Source organism: Coccinella septempunctata, chromosome 2 (assembly GCF_907165205.1).
Source record: "Coccinella septempunctata chromosome 2, icCocSept1.1, whole genome shotgun sequence".
Taxonomy (NCBI): domain Eukaryota; kingdom Metazoa; phylum Arthropoda; class Insecta; order Coleoptera; family Coccinellidae; genus Coccinella; species Coccinella septempunctata.
Genome location: NC_058190.1, coordinates 8,410,699 through 8,438,278, shown reverse-complemented (window position 1 = coordinate 8,438,278; position 27,580 = coordinate 8,410,699). Strand labels below are relative to the sequence as shown.

The 27,580-nt window shown below is 39.0% G+C and overlaps 1 protein-coding gene across 2 annotated transcripts in view; it reads left to right on the top strand.

Annotated features, from left to right (window-relative positions):
• The window catches only part of LOC123306575 (kinesin heavy chain-like), a 316,847-nt gene that overhangs the window by 274,110 nt on the left and 15,157 nt on the right, over positions 1-27,580 (top strand). For both annotated transcript variants that reach the window (XM_044888630.1, XM_044888631.1), the window contains 2 exons: positions 19,299-19,417; positions 27,194-27,469. In XM_044888630.1, the coding sequence (XP_044744565.1) occupies positions 19,299-19,417; positions 27,194-27,469 (395 nt within the window). The remainder of the gene's footprint in view (positions 1-19,298; positions 19,418-27,193; positions 27,470-27,580) is intronic.

Genomic DNA, 27,580 nt, shown 5'->3' with positions numbered 1-27,580 from the left:
ACCAGAACTGACGGAATGATTACTAAGGACTTGCTATACGGTATCGGGATGTAATTGTATTTCTCCGGAAATGAAACACAACCAGGGCGGATCTGATCGAGACTTTTATTCGCTACCCCAAGGGCTATAACGCACCATGACTGATAGCGAAGAAAAGGTCTATTTTTAGCGTAACTACGGGATTTCACTGACTACGAGAATAAGAGATTTATTCTCTGCCCCAAGGGCTATAACGCGCCATGACTGACAGAAAAGAAGAGATTTCGGATTCAACACTTATGACGCGGAACGCGGACAGGGGGTTGACGGGACTTTCCCTTCAGTACCCCAAGGGCTTGCGCACCATGACTGATAACGAAGGGAAAAGTCAGACTCGCGAAACAGGGTAAAGAACGATAAAATACAACAGAAAGCGATACAGTACAGCAGTGTCAAAGTTAAAGAAGTAACGGTGTAGGTCTAACAAAGAAACTGAACGGTACAGACGGGGACCTACCTCCTTTGTTTCAAGCACTCGCGGAAACTCAAAGGAAAGAAAAGAAAACTAAAAAAAATTAATTCTAAATAGCACTGATGCAACACAAAAAAATACTTCTTAAACGGCGAAACTCAGAAAATACGGAAAACTAGCTGAAGTAAGAGAACTGAATCTAAAGCAGAAGTCACCACGTTAAAACTGAAATCTAAGAGCGAAAAATCGAAAGTCGAAGTACTGAGGTAACCGAGCAAAAGTTAAAAGGTAAGTAAGTGACCGTCGCGGGGGAAAATTTGCTTTTATAGGCAAATCCCCCCTCACGGTAAAAATCTGAAAATTCCAGAATGCGACAAGAATGAAAAACGTCGTCAGCTCCGGTTTATCGCATATCAACATCAGAAAAACGTCGAAATCTTCAACGGCATGCAAGAAAAACAACGTGAAACACAGATAAACGGTTTTTTTACATTTACTCTGCCTATCGGAATGAACGTACTAAATATTCGAGAATTAAAATATTTTCAAAGACGGAAATGTAAAACGAAAGGAATGCACTAAAATGAATTCCAATTTTCCTCAGAAAACTGGGGTTCATTACAAAGTCATTATACTAATTTCTTGGAATTTCCATGAAAATCGACGAAGGTGTTCAAGAGTTAGGCCGATTAATGAAAGTTTTAGTTCAGATAAAATAAATAAAACATCTTGTATCTTTCGAACGAATATATTTAGGACTTGAGTCCTATTTCGAACACTGATTCAGACTCGACAAAATGTTCTCCATCAAGACAGAAAACCTGTAAAAGCATTCGTTAAATATCCTGTATAATTTCGAAGCCATCGGGCAGGTTATGCTATCAACACAACTGTCGGACATCATTCGCACTCTGAACTTACTTCAGGTAAATATTTCTATTCTTACAATTATTTATCTTCTCGAATGAATATAAGTATAATTCAAGCTCCGGCTGATAGATGCTCACAAATCTGTAGATTATCTAATTTAATCTGCATTCTGAAAAAATATTCACTACCAGTGCGTGACGCATAATCGTTTACGCGCTGGAATTCAATTCTAGAATTACTATCTATGTGTTGGAGCAACTTGGTTCTCACGCCGATACATGCAATAGCCATTCGAAATGGAAAAGAATTGGGTTTTTCCGCGTTTATCGTATTCCTCAAATAATTCAAATCGAAAAATATACCCTCTCGAGTGAGTTCGGTTTCTCTTCATTTTCAAATCGATCACGAAGAATCACTCATATCCCATTGAAACAAGTTGTTAATCCAAAATGGAACTAATCTGAAAAATTTTCCTGAACTTTTGTTTAAGCTTCAGGTCTTATGTACACCGGTGTTGGTTGTATCGTCAAAACAATATTATAGCGCCTATGACTAATTATGTTTAAATTGTCCCCTTGAGTAAATTCATTTTTCAATAAATAGGTACATATTGTTCAGGATCGATTGAATTTGAAAAAACTCTTTTATTATCTTCCTAATTGAGGTGACGAATAGAAAACCAATGAGGAAAATTGATATAAAACGATAATAAAATATAGTTATTCATTCAGAAAATGATATGTACAGGGTGATTATTAAGGGTGGCGACCAAAATTGATAATATGACAATATCTTCGGAACGACAAGAGATGGATTTGTGATTTTAATATATAAGGATAATCATAAATGTCGAGAAATATTTCTAGGGATAAAGTGGTCTTTGTCTAATGAACTAATGACCGAAATTGGTTATTGAGGATTGTAGAACCCTCGGAAATGGTCTAACGATAATCGGTTTTTCCTAGATCACTACTGGAATGGTTACATGCCATAACACATCAAATATTGAATGTTCAGCGGTCACAATTATAAATCATCTTTGGTGCAACGTTCATCAAAGGCAGTAAATCCCGTCCCCGAGAAATATGCTCAATCTCTCTTTTAGGTTGCCAAGCGGCGGCCCTAACTTTCTTCTTCAAATCGTTTCCTAAGATTTCATGACTGGAATCCTTTCTTAGCAATTTTTTGTGACCACCTTCACACCTATTATTACCTGGGCGATGTGAGAGGAAAGGATGCTTTTTATAGCCTCTCCTCTCAAATGCCAACCTCACCTACACGCAGTGCACCGTGGTCTTACGAACGAGGCGCTGGCGACCGAACATAAGCGGTATAACTCTGTTTTCCACAATTACCTAGCCAAAACATTGGCTTGAGCAGGAAATGGCTCTCTGCGTTGCTTTAGTTACGTCTTAGACCTTGTCGTCTCAGGATACCTGTGCCACAAGGTAATCTATTCGAAACCGCAACCAAAGTTGCACTGACAGTGCAGCTTTAAAACACCTTCTAACGCAGCTCCTACAAAAAGATGGATCAGTCGAACAAGACAAAATTTATATCCGGAGGTAAAATACCCTCCCATTCGGATCTACGGGGGAGGGTGCCTGAGCGAGTGAATCATCGTACAACCACCAATGAAAAACACGTGGCTTTTGCAGCATGGAACGTCAGAACCCTGCTAGACAACCCCAAGGCCGACCGACCCGTGAGGCGTACCCAAATCGATAAGGAACTGCAACGAACATCCATTGCAATAGCTGCCTTAAGCGAGACACGTTTTTCGGACGAAGGTAGCTTGGTAGAACAAGCGTATACTTTTTTTCTGGAAAGGCTTGCCGGAAGGCGAAATCAAACAACATGGCGTCGGCTTTGTCATTAGAAACGACTTGGCCGCCAAACTAACCGAAAATCCAGTTGGCATCTTAGAACGTATAATAACCTTACGCTTTCCTGCAGCATATAATACGTTTGTGAACATTATTGCAGTATGCGCACCCACTTTGAACTCCTCTAACAACATCTAAGGACACTTTCTACGAAACACTCTTCTTCTTTTTCTTTGTTTCCCAAACTTTCACGTTGGGAAACCTTGGGCTCGTCCATTGGACATGCACACTACGAAACACTCGTTGCTACACACAGACACAGATCAATATGTGTATAACGAACATTTATTTTATTACGAGACTTAATTCAAGGGGAACCTTCGCCACCCGCGATCATGGCATTGGCATACTATCGACTATGTAATCGTGAGACGAAAAGATCTCAAAGAGGTCTTGGTCACTAAACCCAGAGCAGATCTGGAGTGCTGGACTGATCATAGGCTGGTAATTTCGAGAATGAAGATCTCGATGCTCCCAAAATACCAACGCAAGCCAAAGTTCCTAAGAGAGCGCCTTCAAATGTCCAAACAACAAAACCCTCCAAGAAAAGAAAGATTCACAGCTGCCATTAAAGATAGTCTAACATCACCAAATTATAACTACGACATTGAAAGTCATTAGCTCAGCTTGCTTAGCTTCAAATCATCTCTTTCACATACAGCCAAAGAAATACTCGGCACAGAACGCTCCCGGAAATCCCCAGTCTGGTTCACCGACAGCGAAACTCATATTGCACCCCTTTTGGAGGCAAAACACAAAGCAATGAAAACACCAACTAACAAGCCTGGCGATGTTGCAGCCCACAACAGTCTTATGAACATAAAACGCGAGGTCCGTGAAGAATTAAGAAGAATCAAGAAGAGCTGGTGGAGAGAAAAGCTAGGGATATACAAGCTTACGCCGATAACCATGACTACAGGCGTTTTTTCGAAGCTATTAAAACTGTTTACGGTCCAAGCAGAGAAGCTAGCTTTCCTGTAAGAGATGCTCATGGAGCTATTCTAACTGATGATAGAAAAATTCCCGAAAGATGGAAGAAGCATCACTATCAGGTCTTGAATCAAAAGAACTATTCGGATTTATCAATTTTAGATCGGCTCCCCGAGTATACTCCGATGATATCGCTCGATGACAGAATCTGAATGTCTGAAATCATAAGTGCGATGAAAAATATGAAAGCGGAGATATTCAAAGCCCTGGATGAAGGCATTATCAATAGTCTCCTAACACTACTCTGCAAGATCTGAGAATAAGGAGATGTTCCACAAGACTTCAGAGACGCTTTCATTATCAACCTCTATAAGAACAAAGGCAATACGTCAAATTGCAACAATTACAGAGGCACATCGTTGCTTAGTGTGGCCGGTAAAATTCTCTGAAAGATTATGGCTAATCGTACGATTCCAATTAAACAAAAAGCTTTTACCTGAATCCCAGTGAGATTTTCGACCCAATAGAGGTACGGTAGACCTAATTTTTACACTGCGACAGCTGCAAGAGAAGGCCCGTGAACAACAATCAAGGATCTATACAGCCTTTATCGATTTAAGTAAGTTTTTCAATTCGGTGAATCGGAAAGCGTTACGGAGAATCATGGGACGAGTTGGGGTACCCGAAATTTTTTTAGCAGTATGTAAAAGCCTCCATACCAATAATACCGCTAGAATACAGCATAATGGCTCTACAACCGACCATTTCTTAACCAATTCTGGAATAAAACAAGGCTGCGTGTTAGCGCCTTTACTGTTCAATATTTTCGCCATAGCTGTCTCGATAATTGCTGACAGGAGTATGCCTGTAGAAGGTGTTGGAACAAGATTCAGATTAGATGGAGGCCTGTTTAACCTAAAGCGCCTCAGTGCAAAACCCATACAAAGTTTATCACGAAACTTTAATATGCAGACGACTGAGCTACCAGCTCAGAGGATCTACAGATAACGTTGGACACCTATAAACATATGATACGAAGCTTTACGCCTTATACTCTATATTGACAACAAACCAAAATCCTGGTAAGTCCGCCAGATAGCCTTCAAACAGATATCAGTCTGGAGAAACAAACTCTAGAACAGCTCAAGCAGTTCAAATACGTGGGAAGCTTCATAAATACTGGGGCTAACCTGGACACGGAAATACACAACCGTATTAATTCAGCATCACTTGCATTCTGGAAGATAAAGGACAGAGTGTTTCAAAATCACGACCTCAATCTGAAGACCAAGACAGCTGTTTACAAAGCAGTCGTCCTCCCAACGCTTCTTTACGGAAGCGAGAGCTCGACGCCCTACAGGCGACATATTGAGCAGTTTGAATAAACGCAACAACGTCATCTCAGACAAATAATGCACACATCACACTTGGTTCCACAAAGTCTCAAATGCGGAAGTCTTCCAGCGCGCGAGTTGTATTACAAATGAGACTCAAGTAACGAGAGCCCGACTCAGTTGGAACGGCAACATTCTGAGGCTGCAAGATACAAGAATTCCCCAAAATAGCTCTGTATGGAGAATTGACAGAGGGAGACCGAAAACCAGGAGGCCAGTACAAGCGGTTTAAGGATACACTACATCAATCCCTAAAATCAGTTGATGCTATTCATAACTGGAAACAACTAGCGTTAGACAGATCACACTGGAGATCTTCCACAGTTATAATGTAGACTCGAGAAGAATACAGCGGCGACCAGATCTCATTAGTTACTATCCATGCCCTGAGTGTGGAAGGATCTGCAGGTCACGGTTGGGTCTCTTCAGTCACAGGAGGCATACAGTCGCAAGTACCCCTTAGAAATTCTAAGTTTGATCGCACTCGCACCGATAGTTTTGTTTTTGAGTCTTTTTGTAGATTTATTCTCGGTAACGGGATACAGCAATGAAATAAAAAAATGAAAATAAATGAACAATGAAAATTATGGATTTGTGTGGAATGATAATACCTACACAGCTTAGAACTGAAAAATGCCAGAAATAAGCAAGCGAATAAAAGAAATGATGTTAAATCAGTTTTGAAATATACAGGCTGTACCAAGTTAGAGGGCCTATTAGACGTTTCTGGAGAACTGGACCTATTTGAAAATTGGGATTATGATATTGTTCGACATTATCTACTGAGCTAAAATATTCTTGAAGCGTGAGCACTTTCAGTTATACAGAGATTGGAAATAAATTTTTCACAATTTTTTTTTTCTATTTTTTTGTTTCTGACATGATAGAGTATTCAATTTATGAATATATTTCTGTTCAAATCATATCAGGAGAAAAACTATTATAAAAAAATTTTTTTTTTTATAAATTTACGTTCATTCAATGTATATGTAATTGAAAGTGGTTAGGCTTCAAGAATATTTTAGCCTCGATTTCAGCTCAGTTGATAATGTCGAACAATATCATGATCCAAATTTTCAGATTTCAAGAAATCCAGTTCTCCAGAAACGTCTAAAAGGCCCTCGAACTTGGTACACCTTGTATAAGTCGCGAAATGTTGGAGTTTTTTTAAATTTCATATTGCGTAGCGGGGAGATAAGCAATGAAGGTCAACGTCTGTCGTGACAATTTTATTCATCCAAATTCTTGTAGATTCGGTCATATTTTACTTCATGGTGCAGCTGATTTTTTTTGTAAAAAGAATAATTCCAAACAGAAAATATTTTTGATATCAACATTTTGTTGATATCAAAGAGATTTTTCTACTCAACTGTATTTCTTAGTGCATAATCATAATTACAATATTTCCTTTGGACACCTGAAACGACAATAAGAAGGTACATAGCAAGAAAGTTGTGAATCTACCATTTTTATATTCTTCTATACAGAGTTAAGTAACATATTAAAAAAATAAGTGTATAATGTAAAGCAAATCCTGAGTAATGTCACAATGTTATCATGTCTCATGGTAATTCTATCAGAAACTAAAGAATAAACTCCTCGCCTACAACACCGAATAGTAATTGACTTCACAAGTTTTCGTTCCTTCGAATTATAGTAAGTAAACTTTTCTGCGAATATATTCATTTGCCACTTTGGAGACTTACAGACACGGAGCCCCCCTATTCATGCAGCAAATTCAGCCCGAAAACAGTAGTGATTGCCACGCGAGGAAAACCAGATGGAAATAACGGTGGTGGAGCGATAGTTGTCTTATGTGAAAACTATAATTTTGTTCTTCGTTGTGAACCTTGTATACTTCTGTGATGAATCTCATTGTTCCATTCTGCAATGACTTTTGACGTTGAAGTTAACGAAAAGGTGCATCAAAAAATCATTAGTTGAGTTAAGTTATTTTTATACTCGATTTGGATAAACTTTTTGGATACGAAGTCCGAAGGTGAGATACAGCATGATAGAATAAATATAATCATAAAAAATCAAACACCCTTCAATGATATGTACAGGGTGGGAAAAATTCGTTGTCCACTGAGGGGATCTCGAGAACTATAAGAGCTAGAAGAAAACGGATGACACATTTCTAAGCCCTTTTTTAGAGAAACAAAGAATGGTGAAAACCGTAGACTCCTACGATTCTTCGTTTTTGAGTTATTAGCAGAAAATGAGATTTTGACGATTCCGAAAAGTTCTCATAACTTTTTTGTCTTTGAAGTTACAGATCTGAAACTTGAACCTTCTCAGGCACTTTTTTACGTAGAATCCACTGACGAGCTCAAAATATTTTTTTATTTCGAATCATCAGGCGAACTTTCGTTTTTTTAAATACACACTTTTATTGAATTTGTTATTTTTGAGTTAGAAAAAAACTTTTTATGAATATAAAAGTATAAATCTCATTTTTTGCTAATAACTCAAAAACGAAGAATCGTAGAAGGATACGGTTTTCACCATTCTTTGTTTCTCTGAAAAAGAGCTAGGAAATGTGTTATATGTTTTCTTCTGGCATCTTCATCTGATTATTCCGTTTCAGTTCAAAAATTTTGTTCCAGTTTTCTTTAATAATTCAATTCCAGAACCGTTCAATGTAAATTCTCATTTTCAATATGCCGCACAGTCATGACAGATGCCTAAAAAGTTGGGGAAAAATCCAAAAAATTAAATTCATTAACCTTGAAAATTAATATGTGAAAAACCGGCAGGAATAATTCGATTTCCGGGCATTATCTGAATGAATCAAAATTATTTCTCAAAGTTTTTCGCATAAATTCGTTCAATTTGTTTGTTATATTGTTTTGATGAATAACTTTTTCTAATGAAAAAAAAAACTTCCCATATCTGCTATAAGTACCTATACCTACTTTGATTTAGAAGTCAGTATCATTATCAGTTCCTGTTTTTCATTTTCATTTTGCTTGTTTTAACTAGGTACATATTGCAGAAATGAAATAACGTTGAAAATTTCTCGATTATTTTGGGATCTGCTACTTTTCCTTGAATCATGATCTCTATATCCTTTAAAATCCTTATTCCGAGCTTCCTGAGCTTCCTCCTACCCAGTAGGCAGTAGGTAAAGCGCAGAGAATATAATTTCAGATCCACCAAATATGAAATATTTATTCATGGTTTTTGAATTATTGTACCAAGGTTACGAAAAGATATCTTCAGCTAGCCGTTTCATGAAAATAAGATCAAAATATCAATTTCGAAATCATTTGCTACAGGCTACACTAATTATTTAGCTTTCGTTGGGTACCGCTACATAAATATTATTATTGGTTCGGGGCATTTGTCTTCAAACTGTTGGTCTCTTAATCGGTTTATTTTTTATTTCCTTTAGCACACTATCGTACTGGAGTTTATGACTTTATCATCTATTGGATATCACTTCATTAGATTGTTTCAATAAGTTTCCGTTCTTATTTAAATCACTATTCAATGGATCTCTCGGTCTTCTTTTGTATATTCTCATTCTTTCTCTGTCTGCCTCCGGTTCACAGTCCAGTAGTCTCCTGAATTCTTCATTTGGATGTTCTTTCGCTGTTTCTGAAACCTTTCTGCTTTCCTCTTCATGAATTCGATGATGGTTTCCCACCTAAAATCTCGATGAATCTGTTCGTTCCTGACAAACCAAAGTGCATCTATTGCACATCGTAGCAGCTTGTTTTTGTTGACAGAATTCCTTGTATACATCTCTTCGCCATGAATCCCTAAGTACCTGATCCATATAACAGTTGACAAAGTGAACTGTAGAGTCATTCGGGGCAACTGTGCGCACTTTTGCCTTTCAAGCCATATCCTGTTTCAAATGTTGAAGCTAGGAAAATTAAAACATATTCATAAGATAGAGAATTTTCTTATCTATAAGAAAACATCAAAAAGCAAACAAACAAAAACGTTTTCTTTCCGCAAAAAAGAATTTAATAGAGAAAGTCGGAGTGCGTTCACATGCCCCGTATTGCGGGTAAGTGTGCGCACCCTCACGGGGACGGGGTAAGTGAACACAGTGCTTAGTGAACCACACAATCAGAACAAATTACAAAATAATGTCATCAAAATGTTACAATATTAGAGAAATGCTGTTTATTGTCAATATAGAAGCGCCTTTTTACAAGCAGTGCATTATTGTTCGTGCCACAATTCTTGGTGAACACAACACTTGATACATTCCCCTGTTGATGACTCTTCATATTTTTCTGAACAAATAGGACAATATTGATCGAGTCTTAACCAAGAAAATCAACAATGTCATAATTTATTCCTCACTGAACTAATACCCATATAATGAATCTATGCGCACACTTACCCGCGCACACTTTCCCCAGTACGCCAAAATTTGAATTGGCGTTCTTATAGAGTTGAGGAGCTAAGAGAACCTGAAATTTTTTATTATATATTTAGATTAATATGCCCATGATCGAATAAAATATTGTTTAACACTGAGGGACTCGGAACATGGACCTGGCAGAATGTGCAGAGATGCTAAAAATTAACAAGAAAAGTAGTGAATTTGATTGATTGCAAATAAAAAGTTAAAGAAACGTATCACTCGTATGTAAAACTAATATGGCGATTCTGCGTCCTTGCTTCACCCAAATGAACCCCTCTTTCATACATTGCATAGTCGAGATATACGCACTGCGCACACTTACCCACTGCGCTCAGTTACCCCGAATGACTCTATAGTGAAAAAAAATCTAATAATAAATGGAAACATGCACTAGATAACTTTCCAGTGGTCGTCTACCAAGCACCTGACAGCTCTCGTGTAGGTGGAAATCCTTCAGGTGATGTGATGATATATAACATTATATGGTTTGTATCAATACAAATAATAGAAAATGGTCAAAAACCTTTTTTTTCAATATTTCTATGGTTTCTACTTTTGATGAGAATAGAAAAATGTAGCGTCTTATGATTAACACAGTCTCCTTCTATTAGTCCTTTGATTTCTATGCTCCGTACTCAATTTCTCCAAGATTCAAATTTTGTGAAAATTGGTAAAAATCATAGAAAGAATGACATTGCCGGAAGGAGACTGCTCTTGTTATAGGAAGCTCTATTATTCTGTGCTAGTTAAAAGTTGAAACCATAGAAATATTGAGAAAAAAGGTTTTTGACCATTTTCTATTATTTATATTGATACAAATTATATGATGTTATATATTTTTGAAATCAGTAAAAATCAAGCTTTCAAAAAATTGCACAGAAATCTAGTGCTCCCATTTAAAAAACATTTTTTGTTTTGGTGATAGCTTCGTAATTGAAAATCCTGCTAAAAAGGCAAGCACGCCACTGGATTCTACTTAAGAAAGTGCCTGTATAATGTTTTAATTTCAGATCTTTATCATCAGTATTAGCGGAGATATAAATTTATTTCGAAATAGACATTTTTCCAATTTTCGCTTATAACTCGAAAACAAAAGAAGGTGGTCAAAAATGACTACTACTTTCATTAGTTTCTCAGAAAAAGAGAACGAGGATGGGGTATCAGATTTTGTCTATCTCCTCTGGTTTAAAAGCTGTAGTGTTAAAACATCGAAATTTGCCCACCCTGTACAGTAGTGGCCCAAGTACTGACCCTTGAGGCACTCCTGCTTCCATATATCTAGTTCCACTTTCAAGTAAAATTGCTGTTGCTTAAATAAATTCTAATCAGCTTGCATCTTAGAACATAGATACATGGAATGGAAAATAAACATTACAAAGACTGAAGTGAGATAGCTGCTTAGTGTCGCCAATCACAATTGAGACAGTTGACTCGGACAGTACGAAGTTTCAGTATGAATATAATATAAGGCCACTTAGTGTCGCTCTAGACAGAGAAACATCGAATGTGTTTACCACAAACAATTCATTCGTAGCACTGAATGTCCATTCCATGTATCTATGTTCTAAGACTTGCATAGTTTGATCGAATATCCAGAATATGTCATTTTATAAATAAATTCCTCATGTCACACTCTGTCGAATGCTCTGGCGATATCTAGTAGAACAAGACCTGTTGCTTGTTTATCCTTCTTTTTCAATTATATTCTGCGAGTCTCAGTAATTACTGCTCTGTTGAATGATTTCTTCTTAATCAGAATTGCACTGTTGGTATGAGATTTAGTTTTTCAGTGTCTCCTGGCGATTTCTCTTTGGACTAGGTACTTTTCCTGGAAATGACAGTAGTCCTATCGGCCTATAGTTTTAGGAGAATTTCTGTTCTCTGCCTGGCTTGTTGGACACTTTGACTTCTGCAGTTTTCCACTTTATCGGATTGTGTTCGGTTCTCATTATTCCGTTTGCAGTATTTGTGAAAGCGGCTATACCTTTATTCTCGATTCTCTTCCGATCGAGTCCACCAATGCTTCACCTTTATCGATATTATTTCCCCATGAAGGGGTGGAATTTAAGTCTTTTATCTTCTCAGACATTTTTGTTTTTGTTTGCATGAGTTCTCTTCTTGGCCTTCCTCCTATTGTTAATTCGATGGGGTTGTGGTTAGAGGTTTCGTCCACCAAAGTCTCGATAGAGAATTCTCTTGTGATATTCTTCATAAGTGCAATATTAATAAATCAGGCAATCCATTTCTGTATGCGAGGTATGTTGGATATTCCGCTTCAATCACGATAGGGTCATGTTTTCCAGCGAAATCTTTCAGTTTTTTGCCTTTTTTGTTTTCCATCCGTCTATTCCATTCTGTAGATTTGCAGTTAAAACTTCCAATGCAGATTTTCGGGTTTGTTCCATCTAATAAGTTGTTTATCTCTCTGATATAATTTCTACTATCTCGGATTTTCGAGTTCTGACCCCGTTTATGTATATTCCAGGAGACGATCCATTAATTTAGTTTACCGAACCGCCCTTGGAGTATTTCTCTCTAAACATTATTTTATTGAATTTTTTTTTTTGTAAAAGTGTCTAGATCTTCGGCAAATTCAAAGACTTTCCTATTTCCTTTTTGCAGGTTAGTCGTCGGTATTGCTTGAAGTTTTTTCAGTTGCTCGGATTAACTCGTTTCTTTTTTCTTCCAATCTTCTTTGGATGTATGCTTCACTTTCTCCTGGACTTTTTTTTATTTGGCTGTGCATATTTTTGGTTATTTTTCTTCTTGTCACCCGCTTAAATTTTCTACACCCATACAATGCATGTGGCATTTCTATCTTCACCATTTCTACTGAGTTTGCAGTCTTTGGGGCTATGTTTGCCCTAGCATTTCACACATCTGAATAGAAAAGAGCACTTTTTTCGGCGTATCCGTACCTCCGACATCTGAAGCATTGGCTTGGACTGTCCTCCTTTTAGATTAAACCAAAATAAAAAGGTTGTAGGGACGTCTGATTTCGAAAATCTCCTCCCTCTGTTTGTTCACGAGGTATAAAGTTCGTTCTATTAGATGTTCTTCTTCACACCTCAGCATCATCGATTCTCTCGAATTTCAGATCGTTTTTGATGAATTCTAAATCAGCGTCTTTTGGCCTTATGACGGCGTATCATCTTTTCCTCCTCCTTCTAATACGTGATGTTCTCTTTTCCAAGTTGGTCAAAGATTCACATTATTTTTTTGTCGTCATCTACTCATGGAAAGTTATTTGATACCAGACTGTGAGAAGGTTCGATAAAATCAAAATCAAGCCTCTTTATTCCATCAGAAAAACAAGAGGTTACAATAATGACTTTCATTGAGAAGGCTGAGTTGTAATATAAAGATATAATAAGCCAAGAGGTTGATACTAAATTGTCTAAAGCCCGTTTGCAACAGCCGAGAATTCTCTAGAAAATTTAATCGAGATTTCATGCGCCGTGAATTATGTACCGTTACATACGCACTTTCGGTAGAATTCTCTGTTGAGTTGCGTACTAAATAATCTCTGCCGTTTTCTTGCGAGAATTTTGTAGAGAATTCTCCACAGAATTCTCGGCTGTTGCAAACGGGCTTAAGTCATTAATGAGATCAATACATTGAATGGGAGTCGAGCAATAATATTATTATTTAAATATGAGCAGAGCAAGAATATCAAAATTTAAATATGAGAACAGCAGGAATATCATAATTAGTATAAATGAAGTTGACGTTGGAGTAGGCAAAAACTCATCAATGAATACAACATTTACAGAGACGCACTGCTCCCAAGTAAACACGATTAGAGCGTCCATCAGAAAAATTGAAGATACAATTGATAAATTATGAGAAGTACAAAATGAGAGCACTAATGAGGACAACCACTAATCGTTGGTTTCGAGAAGAGCAAAAGGCTTGAGAACTAACCTGTATATCGAGCGCTGTAAATGAATATGAAAACATGTCAATGAGAGCAGAAAGTAAAATGAGTAGATCATACCAATGGAGAGAGTACACGATTACCAGAGCAGGCCTTCCAGGGTGGAACCAGGACGAGAGACTATCAACCAGTGTCATGGCTTACCACTAACCGTTGAACCATGTTAGAGTTCACGTCGAGTGCTGAAGGAAATTAACTTATTTCAGGGTCCACCCTGGAGAACCTGAGGGTTTATTCATCTGAAACTCTCGACAACAGTAATTAGTTATATAATATGTAAGTGAGAGGTTACCATTAGAGCTGACTGTGAAATGAACTAAACTGATTCAAATAAAAGAGATAATCATGAGAAAACAATAAATCAGCATTCACTATCAATTCTGGTGGTACATACCCATTTCCATGTGACAAAATCTAGAAAGGTCTGGAAGTCTCTGTAAATTGTAAAATATAATGAAATATATTCTTCAGGAAACAAATGAACATATTAATTGAGCAGTACTGTTGAGTCTGTTCAAAGATTCTTTGTAATTCACACGTGGACACATTTCATACATAATGAAAAGAACATGAAAATGATTTAATTGCTAATTTTGAGAAGACTGCGCGTACATTACCTTTTTGGTAAAGCAATTTAGCACCAGAATTGACTGAGAAGACCTGAAAAAAATCACTTTGATGTGGTGAACAGTTAAAAGAAGTTTTGGAACAATATAAGTGAGCACAATAAGACGTTGATTCGACAATTTGAAAAAAAAAAGGGCGATGGCTTCAGCGGAAACGGAACATCTGACATTTTGTTGAGAGAATGCTGCGTCGATCAACTGTCTCAGGCACCATAGAGTTGAACTTCAGAGGCGTGGACAAGAGCAAGATCGAAGGGGGTTTAATTTTTAACACCTCTCTCAAGAGGTGCATCTCACTGACCAACTGTGACACGGTTTCAGTCACTTTGACGATTTGAGCTTTCACCTGCCCATTTTGCTCTCTGAGCTTAATGAGCTCCGCGGGCTCAGCATCGGTCGCTTATATGAAGGAATGCTCATTATCTGAATTCGCCGACATGGTTTTATAATCAGAGCTGTGATGAATCCGAATTTTTTTGAGAAAATTGGGATTCATTTTAGTGCATTTCTTTCATTTCACATTTCCGCCCTTAAAAATATTTAATTCTCAAATCTTCAATGCATTCATTCCGATAAGCAGAGTAAATGTAGAAAACCGTTTATCTATGTTTAACGTTGTTTTTCTTGTATGCCGTTGAAGATTTCGACGTTTTTCTGATGCTGATATGCGATAAACCGGAGCTGACGACGTTTTCACTCTTGTCGCATTCTGGAATTTTCAGATTTTTAACGTGTGGGGGGATTTGCCTATAAAAGCAGATTTTCCCCCGCGACGGCCTCTTTTCTCTGCGATTCGTCTTTGATTACCTGTGTTTACGACGAGCCGTTCAACGAATTTAGAGTAAATTTTGTTCTTCAAGGGTTAATGCTCTTGGAAATTGGTTCTTATTTTTCGTTTTCCGCGAGTGCCTTGAAGTAAAGGAGGTGGGTTCCCGTCTATACCGTTCAGTTTCTTTATTAGACCTACACCGGTTATTTCTTCGACACTGCTCGTTGTCAGTGAAATCCCGTAGTTGCGCTCAAAAGAGACCTTTTCTTCGCTATCAGTCATGGAGCGTAGCCCTTGGGGTAGTGAATAAAAGTCTCGAGTAGATCCGCCCTGGTTGTGTTTCTTTCATTAATTAATTACATCCCGATACCGTATAGCAAGTCATTTCACTTGTCATCCTTGGTATCCGTTTCGTCAGTTCTTGTTGGCGCATTTTATTGAACAACCTTTGATTTTTCACTGTACCCGGTATAAACTTCGTAAAGTGCTCGTGATCGGATCGAATTTCCAGAATGTATGTTTGCTGATCGATTCACTCATATTTCATACCTACACTTATTTCCGTAGTTTATACAGGGTGTCCGGGGAATAACTGTACATACTCTTACCAGAGATAGAGTTGGACTAGCTGGTTACGGATTGACTATAAAAAATTAATTTCTGGATTTCCCTAGAAAGCTACAGGGTGATTTTCCAACTTCATGGAAATACTTAGACCATCATAAAATCCAAACTCATTGACGGATATAATTGAAACTTGGGAGGTTATTGACACATGCTAAGGTCAAGTGAGAAAGATATCAATTATTTCATTATTCCAGGGCCGGACTCATTAATATTCATTTAAAGTGCTCAGGGCAAAAAAAACACTTTCTATTTCAAATGACAAATAATTGATTCGTTTTTTAGGAAGAAGCTAAATTATGCTCCAATTCTCGGTATCACTCAAAGTTGTCACATCAAGAATTATTTTTTTATGAATTTTTGAATTTGGATAAAGTTCGAAAATTTGAATTTTTCACCATGAAGAGAACTGAAAATGTCATGTTTGAATATGAAATGCGAATAACAAATGAAAAAAACTAAAATACAGTTAAGAGTACCAAATAAAAATAAAAATAGGAACGAATGAATTGCTGAGTCAACGATATTTCAAAAGTGGTTCGAAATGAAAACCAATAGCTTGTATACATTTCTCTTGCCGAATTTTCAAATTGGATACAGCCTTTCGAATCATATCACCATTATTTCTTAAAACATCGCAACAGTTGATTATTCTGTTCATCAGCTGTTCTCTTCACTGGAAGAAGTGTAACTTTGGTCTATATCATTGTTGTCGAACACCCAGTATATATAAGAATAATTTTGAAATATGCTTCTGTATACCCTATACATATCACAATTTTTTTTTTCAAAATACCTTCATTTACTCTCTCAAAGTGAAATCCGCGTCTGGGGTGGCCACCCAGTATATCAACAGATTATTATAGTCTTCTTCACCTTCAGTGACTTTTTTAAGGAAATTCATCATTTATTTTCGACCTGCACAAGATGACTATGTCCTGTTCAGGTAAAAAAATTGCAATTTTCGAACTTTATTCAAATTAAAAAATTCATAAAAAAATAATTGTTGATGTGACAACTTTGAGCGGTACAAAAAATTGAAGCATAATTTAGCTTCTTTCAAAAAAGCTAATCAATTATTGGTAATTCGAAATACAAAGTGTTTTTTTTACCCTGAACAATTTAAATGGAGATTAATGAGTCCGGCCCTGGAATAATGGTATAATTGATATCTTTCTGACTCAACCTTAGCATGTGTCAAGAACCCCCTAAGTTTCAATAATATCCGTCAATAAGTTTGGATTTTATGATGATCTAAGTATTTCCATGAAGTTGGAAAATCACCCTGTAGCTTTCTAGGGAAATCCAGAAATTAATTTTTTATAGTCAATCCGTAATCAGCTAGTCCAATTCTATCTCTGGTATGAGTATGTACAGTTACTCCCCGGACACCCTGTATAATCACTTTCCGAAGGTGTGAATAAACTGGTACATAATTTAATTTTGACTACTTCGTTATCGCTACCACCCTAGATAACAGCGAACTCTGTCTCCGACTAGCCGCTACTCTGGTAGGTTTGCTATTTCTTCCTAGTGAAAAGAATAGCTGGCGCTCGAGATAAGTTTCTCCGAGGAAACCACGTTACACAGCTCTTTATATCGAACAATTTGAAAATAAATTTGTTGGAAATACATAATACATAATATGTAGGTATATTCCAAGACTTCACTATAATACTTCAACCAAACTATGAGACAAGACTTATAATCTTCTAATTAAAAATAGTTTCACCTAATGTCTTTTTTTTTGTGGAACCGAGGATTTTCTGATCTGGACTCGATAGAACGGCACTAAGTAACGTAAACTTAGTATTGTAACGTTTTCTTCGCATAATTGAAACGTCCTGCTGATTAAAATTATTTATTTAGACTTATAACTAACAAACTAACTATGTCACTACTATTTATTTACTCTCGTATTTATTTCCATTAGTCCGTCGCTTGCACTGTGAACTATACTGTACTGAACTTTCTGCTCCTCCGCTGGGCTTATATAGGCGCCGGAAACATTCCCGTGCACTTCGCGATCCTTCTAGAAGGAAGCGGCCGTCAAGCCCGGACTGGTTACAATATCATAAACTAAGTAACAAAATCAAACGTGTTTGGAATTCCAAATATCTGGTATAAGTGTGAATGTTCCTTTGGAGAGGAATGTGAATGATGAAAGACCCAAGGCTGAAGTCATAATGAATATATTGTAATTCTGTGAATTTTTTGAAATCGAATTTCTATGGAATTATCGACAGATTAAAAGGAAACATTCAGCTCTTTTTAAATTTGGGTTTTTTCGTGCTTAAAGCTCGTTGGAGTAATAATATATATCTCTGTGATTTATATGAGTTTATGAGTAAATTACCAAAGTCTATAGTTAATGGTCAATTGAAGGAACAACCTTATCCACTAGAAATCCAGGAAAATAATTGTTTCCTGGAAGTCAATCAGTATTCTGATAATCCTGTACCTAGATGGATGACACCACTGGGGTTGTGGGGTTATGAATTCGAATAGAAGCGAAGAACTCCTGGCTTCTTCTTACTGCTTATCTCATGTTTGATGTATTATTCTACTACGTTACAGTACTCTTCTGTAACAAATTAAAACCCTCTAATACCCAAGTCCGCCTTGAGACTGGTTGCATATAAGTGGATACAAAATTATTCTGCCCATGTCCGCCTTCAGTATAGGTTAATTTTATGAGTATACAGGTGTTAATGTAAATCAGTTAACTATTTGCAAAAAAAGATGTAGATTACATAAGCTAATTCGAAACTATAATAATAATAATAATAATAATAAAGTTTATTAATCCTTTTCGACATTTAAAAATGTATAGGACAAGTCATTTAAAATATTATACATAAGTATATGAAGAAAGCAAAGAGATTTAATGAACAGAGTCCTTAAGGAACTCATCAACACTATAGTAGCATCCGTTATTTAACATATACTTCACTTCTCGCTTGAAAGACCTTCCATTCATTGACTTCAACCTACTAGGCAAATGATTGTACAATTTTATACCAACAAAGCTAGGTGAGGTCTCATATTTAGCTGTACGATGTCTGGGGAAGGCAATGGTATCAGCGTGACGTGTTTCATATCCATGAAAGTCAGAGCATCTTTTGTATTTACTGATGTTAAGGTGGATATAATTAAGGCAATTAAGGATGTAAATACATGGAAAGGGAAGAATACCTAATTGAGCGAAAATCGGACGACATGAATCGCATGGCCGAAGTCTGAAAATAAGTCGTACGATACGCTTTTGTAAAATAAATAGTCGATTCGCCCCTGCCGAGGAGCCCCAAAGAACTACATTGTAATTTAAATGAACGGAAATAATTTTAAAAAAGAAAAAAAAAATTGGGCATTAGAGGGTTAAGCACATTTCATTTTTTTGCTAATAAAAATATTTCATTTGCAGTTATCTCGAGGTATATAATGAAAAAGTTCGAGATCTTCTACGATCCGATTATGGGCATGGAAAGTATTCAGGAATTTTGAGGATAAGGGAACATCCAAAAAAAGGCCCATATGTTCAAGGTAGGAACGTTTTATTTGTTTTTGTGTTTTAAAGTTCAGAAACTGCGGATCTTCATTATTTCTACTTCCTAGGTTTACTGCCAATCTGCATCAGTTACTGTATTATTCAATAGAATCCCATATAGTATAGTCTCTAACTTTGAAAAAATTCGGTTAATCAAAAAAGGTTTATTGTTGTAGAGAATACCATACCTATACTCCATTCACTTTTATTTTGGCTCTCGGTTGGCCATGGAAATTTGACCCATTTCACTCTGTATAGTACGAAAATTTGGGGTTATGAAGCTTGTCAAAACATTTTTGGGTTTTAAATCAACGCTATGTTGCCCGTTCTACGTAAAAGTTTCTGTTATTACGTATTTTATCACAATGTCGAATCTCTTCGGAAAATATGTGACGAACATAATTCAAGTTTATACAAACTGATTGAAGGCATACCAAATCCAGTTATTTGCATGCAGAATACAAGAGATCAGTATAATATCATAATATCCACTAGCTTGAGGAGAGTTAATGTTCGTTATCTTCTTTGGCTAAAGTTTGAATACGTTGCATCAGTTGTAGATTTCAAAAATATTAACCCGAAGATGAAATGCATATGATGCAGTGGTTGGGAATGGGTATCTCCCGAAGTAATTAACAGATAATTACAAGAATGTTAAATTCTCTAACAAAAATCATGTTGCGTCAATATAAGTAAAAGGAATTAAAGGAAGTTTCAAGTCAAGATGAACTTCACCTTTGAACAAAAATTTCCCATAAATAAACAATTAACAGGACAACTGGCGCGTATTTGTGGCGGTTCATCTTAATACATTGATATAATAACAATTAGGTATTTATTGGTACCTTGAGACATTTACAATGTATACTGATTACTGATTGCTGGGTGTGTTGGACGGATAAACAAAACCTGCCACTACGACCAAGCGGTCTATTGCAGCACACAGGCAAGCTCATAGAGCTAGATCTCTCCCTCCAGTCCCATCCTGCCCAAAAAGGGGATGATGTCGAAGGGGTGATTCTTGAGTTCCTCTAGGATCATCTTCGGAGAGCCAAAAAGTCCATTTCTGACCCTGTCTGCCGCCGGGCAGTCACAGAGGATATGCTCAATTGTTTCGTCCTCCTCTAAGCAAAGTCTGCAGAGCGGGTCATTGACGATGCTAAGTTTTTTGAGGTGGGCTCTGAGTCTGCACTGTCCTGTGAAAACCGCAATTATAGATCTCAGATTAGTTCTAGAAAATCCTAGCCACCGACTGGTGTATGGGCTAAGAGGCACTGAAATAGCCCTATGCGAGTGACGCAGTCCAGGACGGTTGCGCCAGTACTCCAGGACCTTTTGCCTTATCCAGCTGTTGTTTCGGTCCCTGATTAGGGAATTGGAAATTCCTATACTGAGTTCCGGGCCAATAAGCTTTGATGCTGCGCCTTCTCTGGCTAGAGCATCCGATGCATCGTTGCCACTGAAGCCAGAGTGTCCAGGTACCCAAATCAGTTGCAGTCTGTTTGAACTTCCCAATTTGGTGAGTTTAGATCTGCATTCAAATACCTGTGCCGAGTTGCATTTGTCTGCCGCGAGAGATTTAATCGAAGCTTGACTATCCGTTAGGATTTTTATTGATCTGCCCGCCCAACCACTCTCAAGTAAATGGCTTGCGCACAGATCAATGGCGAAGATTTCTGCCTGAAAAGCTGTCGCCGACTTTCCCAGATTAGCACTGAGTTTAGTCAGCGGTCTACGCCTGTAGACTCGGCCTCCAGATCCCTGACTGGTTCTGGGGCCATCAGTAAACCAGCCAGGTCCTTGTAAATAGAATTCCTTGTGACGGAGCCATTCGTCTCTGCTTGGAATCAGAGAACTGAAGGTTCCATCAGTGCTGGTTCTAGTGATTATTTGATCAGTTCTCATGCCCATCACCTCGTCAGTCTCCAGTTGGACTGACAGACGACTGGGCACGAAAGTGAGTTTGTCAGGCTCATTTACGGTAAGGTGGTGGAGCCTGTGGGTTGCTAGTCTTGCCTCTCCCTGGAAAAAAATGTGAAGGGGTGGGAGGTCTAATAGCATCGCCATGTAAGCAGTTGGAGTAGAGCGGAATACCCCCGAAATTATGAGGCATGCCGTTCTCTGGAGTTTTGAAAGTTTATTTAGGGTTAGAACGCGTTCAGTGCAGGACCACCAGGCGACACAGCCATAGGTGATCAATGGTCGGATCACCGTGACGTACAGCCAGCGGAGCTGCTTCGGCGCTATCTTCCAAGTCTTTCCACAAATCCTTTGGCAGGCCCATAGGGAGTGCCTGGCTTTGTGGATAACTTTTTCCACATGGGAGTTCCATTGAAGCTTCCTATCTAGGGTGATGCCTAGATATTTGGCCTTCTCTACGAGTGGAATGGTCTTGCCGTAGAGAGTTAAAGGAGAGATTTGAAATTTTCTTCTCCTGGTAAAGGGAACAATCAGGGTTTTGCAGGGGTTCACACCTAACTGCTCCCCATCACACCAACCCTGAATTACTGTTAGTGTTTCCTGAAGAGCATCTGAGATGATTACATCGCCATTGCCCACCAGTAAAACAACTATATCGTCAGCGTAAGCCTGAACATATACGTCAAGCGAGCTGATGATTGCAATTAGATCATCAACCAGAAGGGACCAGAGAAGGGGTGATAATACACCGCCTTGCGGGCAACTTCTGCCTGCTTTGAATCTAAGCGCTTCGCCACAAAGCGTGGTTATGATGTTTCTGGAGCTCAGCATTGTGCTGATCCAATTCTATATGGTAGGAGGGACACCTCTAACCTTGGCAGCCTTCACCGGAGATTCAGTAAGGGCAGCATTAAAGGCTCCCTCAATGTCCAGAAAGGCAGCCACTGAAATCTCCCTGGAGTTGAGAGATTCATTGATCCTGCCGACAAGATTATTGAGGGCAAAATCCGTGGATTTGCCTTTCTGGTAGGCATACTGCTGAGCACTCAGGGGATGCGTCCGCAGAATCACCTCTCTGATGTGCTCATCTAGTATCTTTTCAAGGGTTTTCATCACGAACGAAATTAAACTGATCGGTCGGAATGATTTAGGCTGTGAGTCCGTTTTTCCCGCCTTGGGAATATAAGCGACTTTAACCTTCCTCCAGTTGGATGGTATTATATGAAATTCCATGCCAAACTGGATCTGAAGAGCCTAATGAGGTAAGACATTAAGCATTCCATTCCGTGCTGAAGTAGAGCTGGAAATATTTCATCGTCACCCGGCGCTTTGTATGGGAGAAAGGATAAAACTGCCCTTCTCACCGCGCTCGCAGTGACAAGTTTATTAACAAATTTCCAGCATTCCTTGCTGGGTCGCTTAAGGCGACTAGTGAAGTTACCTTCTTCCGCAAATGCGGAATCAATCAGCACGTGATCCGGAAAGTGTGTGTCAGCCATGATCTTAAGGGTTTCCGCCCCAGAGGCCGTATAGGTTCCGTCTGATCTTTTAACAGATCCCAGCGTCAAAGGCGGCTGTCTGGAGAGAATTTTATAGAGTCTTGTCCCGCTTGCAGCATCCTCGATGCTGCTGCAGAAGTTTTCCCAAGACTCCCTTTTGGCCTTCCTCACTTCCTTGTTATACAAGGTGAGAGTTTGACGATACACTCCCCACTCACCTGCTGATTTTGCTCGGTTAAATTTCTTCCGAACCTCTTTTCGAAGATTCTTTAGTTTGGGGTTCCACCAAGATACTTTCCTAGTGTCGGATTTCTTTCTTAGTGGGCAGTTTTCATGATATGCCGAGACTATAGCCTGGCCAATTGCGTTGGCCAGCCTCTCTAGGTCTTCATGATTGTAAACGTCAACGTTAATGGATCTAAGATTCCGTTGAAGGGATAGTTTATAACCATCCCAGTCGGTCAGTCTGGGATTGCGATATTCCTGAATGGGTTTACCGCCTAGTTCAATGTTGAATTGAATGTTTCTATGGTCTGAGCCGGAGGGCGTGCCAGAAACCCTCCAGTCAGTGATTTTAGTGCTCAGGTATTGCGTGCAGAGCGTGATGTCCAATACCTCAGCCCGTAACAAAGGTTGGAACAGAGCCCCGATTCAATACAAAAAGCGCTTCTTCTAGAATTAAGTCGAATAGGTACTCACCTCTTTCGTTGATGTCCGTGCTGCCCCACGTGGTGTGGTGGGAGTTGGCATCACAAGCAACGAGGAGTTGAAGGTTTTTCCCGCTGCAGTAGGCAACTAATTTTCGCACTTCGTTTGGCGGAGGGAACATGGTGTCAACAGGGAAGTAGGCAGAACAGATAACCAGTTCTATTGTGCCCGTTTCCATGGGAAGTTTTACCAGGATGGAAGTTACATCACTGGAACAAAATCCTGTAAGTACAAAAATGTCAATAGTATTCCTGACAAAGATACAGGACCTGGGTGATTCCCCAGATCCAAGTGAGATTACCTTGCCAGGAAGGTTACTGAGGCCGTTGATTCTGCCTCGGGAAGTAACCCAAGGTTCCTGGATGAGGGCGATATCTATCCTCTCATCCAGGATGCGTTTTCCAAGGAGGTAGGATCCAGCTTTGGAATGCTGTACTTTAGCCTGCAGGCATTTGAAGAGCTGCGCCATTGCTAGATGTTACAGCTTACTTCTTCCTCCCCACCACCGGCCCTTCCCTGGCCGTTTTACCAGCCTTGGGAAGAGCCATGGTGGGAAGGGATGCCTGCGGTGCTTTGCTCGTAGAGGGAGCAGAGTCAGACCTCTCTCCCTCAGCGGGCTCACCTCTGGAGGTGCCGGCGGAGGTGGAGGGATTAGCCCCTCCTTCCTCTTTCTTCGTTTGGGTATCCGACTCTTTGTCGGCACCCATGCCCTTCTCTCTGGTCTGGAGGGTAACCCTTCCGAACCCATAGTAGGGCATAATGTCCAGGGCTTTAAGCCTAGACATGGAGCTCTCATCTACAGAGAAGGTCCATATCCGGCCCGGCCCTGAAACCTGGTGTTGTAACACCTCCCAGTTCTCTGCTTCCAGGTCTGGGTTCATCACACTCAGACCTGTCAGCACCTCATCCTGTGAGGGTCGAACTCCTAGTGGAGGGTCAGGAATGTATGCTACGCATACGTAGGGCTTTGGCAGCTCCGTTCCCTGGACGATGCGGAGGTTGGCCCCATCCCACGGCTTGATCTGCAACAAGCAGTTGCCAAGCCACGAGACGGTAGCCTCGTCCGTACATCTGATCATAAGCCATCCCGGCTTATGAGTGCAGCTCAAGAAGCGGAGCCCCGCTCCTTTTTCCTCCTTCCTGAGGGTATGCCTCAGGATGGCACCCTGGGGCAGGTCCAGCTGCTCGGCTGACAGCTTGGTTTCGGGGTCCTTGTCGACAATGCCAACTAGATCCCCTCCACCATCTCCTTGTAGGTCACCCCCTTACTGACGGTTCCCCCAGGACAGTACTTTTTCGCACTGGCGCTAGGGGTGCTGCCGTCAGAGCGCAACCTCTTTGGAGTTTTGGCAGCAGGTGTTGGGAGGTTTGGTTTCCTCTCCTTTTCTGCTGCCTTTTCGGCGCCGTCACGGAGAACTGTCGCAAGTGCCGACTTGTAGTCAACACCTGATTGCAGTAGCCGTTTCAGGCGCCTTTTGGCTGCTCCCGCCATTCGCTTGCGTTTGGAGGTGAGATTAATTTTCTCAACCTCCTCAGCGACTTCAGCGATCGCAGCCTCGGGGATACCCTCCCCTAGGGCGGTTCCGGATTTCTCCTCCGCGCCTGGGGTTGGGTTGATAATGGCAGAATCAGGTTTCACCTCGATTTCTGCGCATTCCTCTTTCGAGGTTTCGATTGTTTTTTTTTTTACTGACAGGCTGTCCTAGACAGTACCCCCTATATTCAGGTCTAATTTTTGGTATAGGTGCTCTACAGGGTCCAAGGTATGTCCCCTTATATTAATCTGACACGATCGAGTAAATCCCTAAATCCCGAATTTCCCTTTTTTCATCGCTTCAAATCCCAAGTCAAAAGAAAACGAGCAATCCTCGAATACTGTTTCAATGATTCCGCCTAAAAACAGACTCTATATTTATTTTACTTTTTTTTTCTAACTATCTGTTCCCCTATGTACCCTATGTTCTAACTACTTAGTTTGAAAGGACTGGACTTTGATACTCACTATTTTTCCCCAAAAACTATGAGTCGACGCAGTTTCATATACTATTTCGTGATCTACTTATCGTTTCTTCTTCTAACTTCGTGAAATCCTCTTTATCTTTAGACTTCGCAACTGAGTAACATGAATTAACTGTTCGTCAACTTAATACCTTACTGTCTCAAGTGCTCTAAAATTTCATACTATGAAAATGCTCTGGTAGCGTCGGTATGCAATATTTGTAAGTCAGCACGATACATCGTCCAAAGGATTCCAGATTCATTTATAATTCTCTTATTCCGATTAGTTATACGGTAAAAAATCGTACGAGATGTTGCCGTGTCGTTATAATTTCAGGTTTCACTTTTATTGTGTGATTTAACTTTTTTTTAAATATTATTTGATTTGATTCGTGGGTGTCAAGAAGTCAAGATGAATTCTAAACAAATCATTGCTTTGTGCTTCCTTTATCGTCAATTTTGTTATTTATTATTAAAGTACACAAATTGGGAATTTATCTCCTAAAAATAATATTAACCAGATGTGACCCTTGATTATTTTGATACTGCTTGTTCAAAATCGGGGGCGTGATTTTGAAAAAAAAAAGAGTAGTGGACTGTATGGCAAGATAATTGAGTTAGAGATGGTATAAAAACACTTATTGTATAAAGTTAATACAGTAATAAAAAACAAATATGAACAACATCTATAGACTCAGAGAAACATTATTCAACTAAAAGCAGATAAAATCCAGAGAAGTTCAAATGAGAAGTCACTTGAGGTCAGACTTAGACTTTGAGGGGTTCAATAAATTCAAAATTAACGCAGCGTTTACAGTGAAATGAGCCTCCATCTACGTCATCAACTTTCCGACGAATTGATGAATTGCATTACCTTTCCATACCTTCTTGGTCTGAACGATGTTCGAGACTCCAGACTCTACTCTGGGGCATAGGCATGGGTATGTTTAAGCCCGATATTATTAACAGCAATTTGTCGTAAGTAACCCATGTCAATTAATTTGGATGTGAATGCAATCATGGAAAGTAATTAATAATTTTGAGAAGACTGAGATTACATAGTCTTTTGAGGAGAACAAGTAAGCTCCAGAATTGAATCAGAAGAAGTCTTAAGACAATCTAAGTGGGAACATGGATAAGTTGATTCAACAAAGCGAACAGAGAGAATGATAAGAAAATAAGTTAATGTGTAGTTTTCCGTTTCTAAAAACACTGAGGCGCACCGCCGGATCCGGGTACTGTACGTGGCCACCGGAGCTGGTCAGGAGTGTCGATCAGAGAAACATCGGAGGGGGGCTTCGCTCAATTTTTAACACTGCTTCAACCTGGAGCGGAAATGTTCAATTACTGCCTCACAACTGTTTTGTAGAAATAGTCCACTGGGGATGAGTCTGGGCTACGAGCTGGTTCCAACCTGTCAGGATGATCTTGATGATCATCCTGACAAGTTGAATGAATGAAAAATCTCATACTTTACTTACGCTCTACAGCCGTAAAATTTTTTAGACGTATAACGTGAAATAAGCTTTAAAATTTTGAGAAATATTTTTTTGAACAAGTTATTTTTTACCCATCGAAATTGACGGATTACGAATGAAGAACCTACCACTTTTCTCGATTCATTGCTTAAATAAGCGTTTGTTTCAGGTTTGACGGAACGTCAGGTCCAAAATCAGGAAGAACTACTTCACTGGATCAAATTTGGTAGTGACAATCGAAGGGTAGCCTCGAACCTTAGAAATCCACATTCCAGTAGAAGTCACTCTGTAGTAACCATCACTTGTGACGGTGTCCGATTATACCTAGTAGATCTAGCTGGGAGTGAAAAAACAGGAAGCAAATTTTGGGCTAACTCTAGTATAAGAGAGGGAGCCAACATAAATAAGAGTTTGGTTGCTTTAGGAAATGTGATATCAGCCCTAGGTAAGCTCGTGATAGTGTTCTAACAACTGATTTATTGTATATCTGTATGAGGTAATAAGGTATTATAAAAAAAAAGATGTCCAGAGCAATAGTTACTGGCGTGAATTTGAA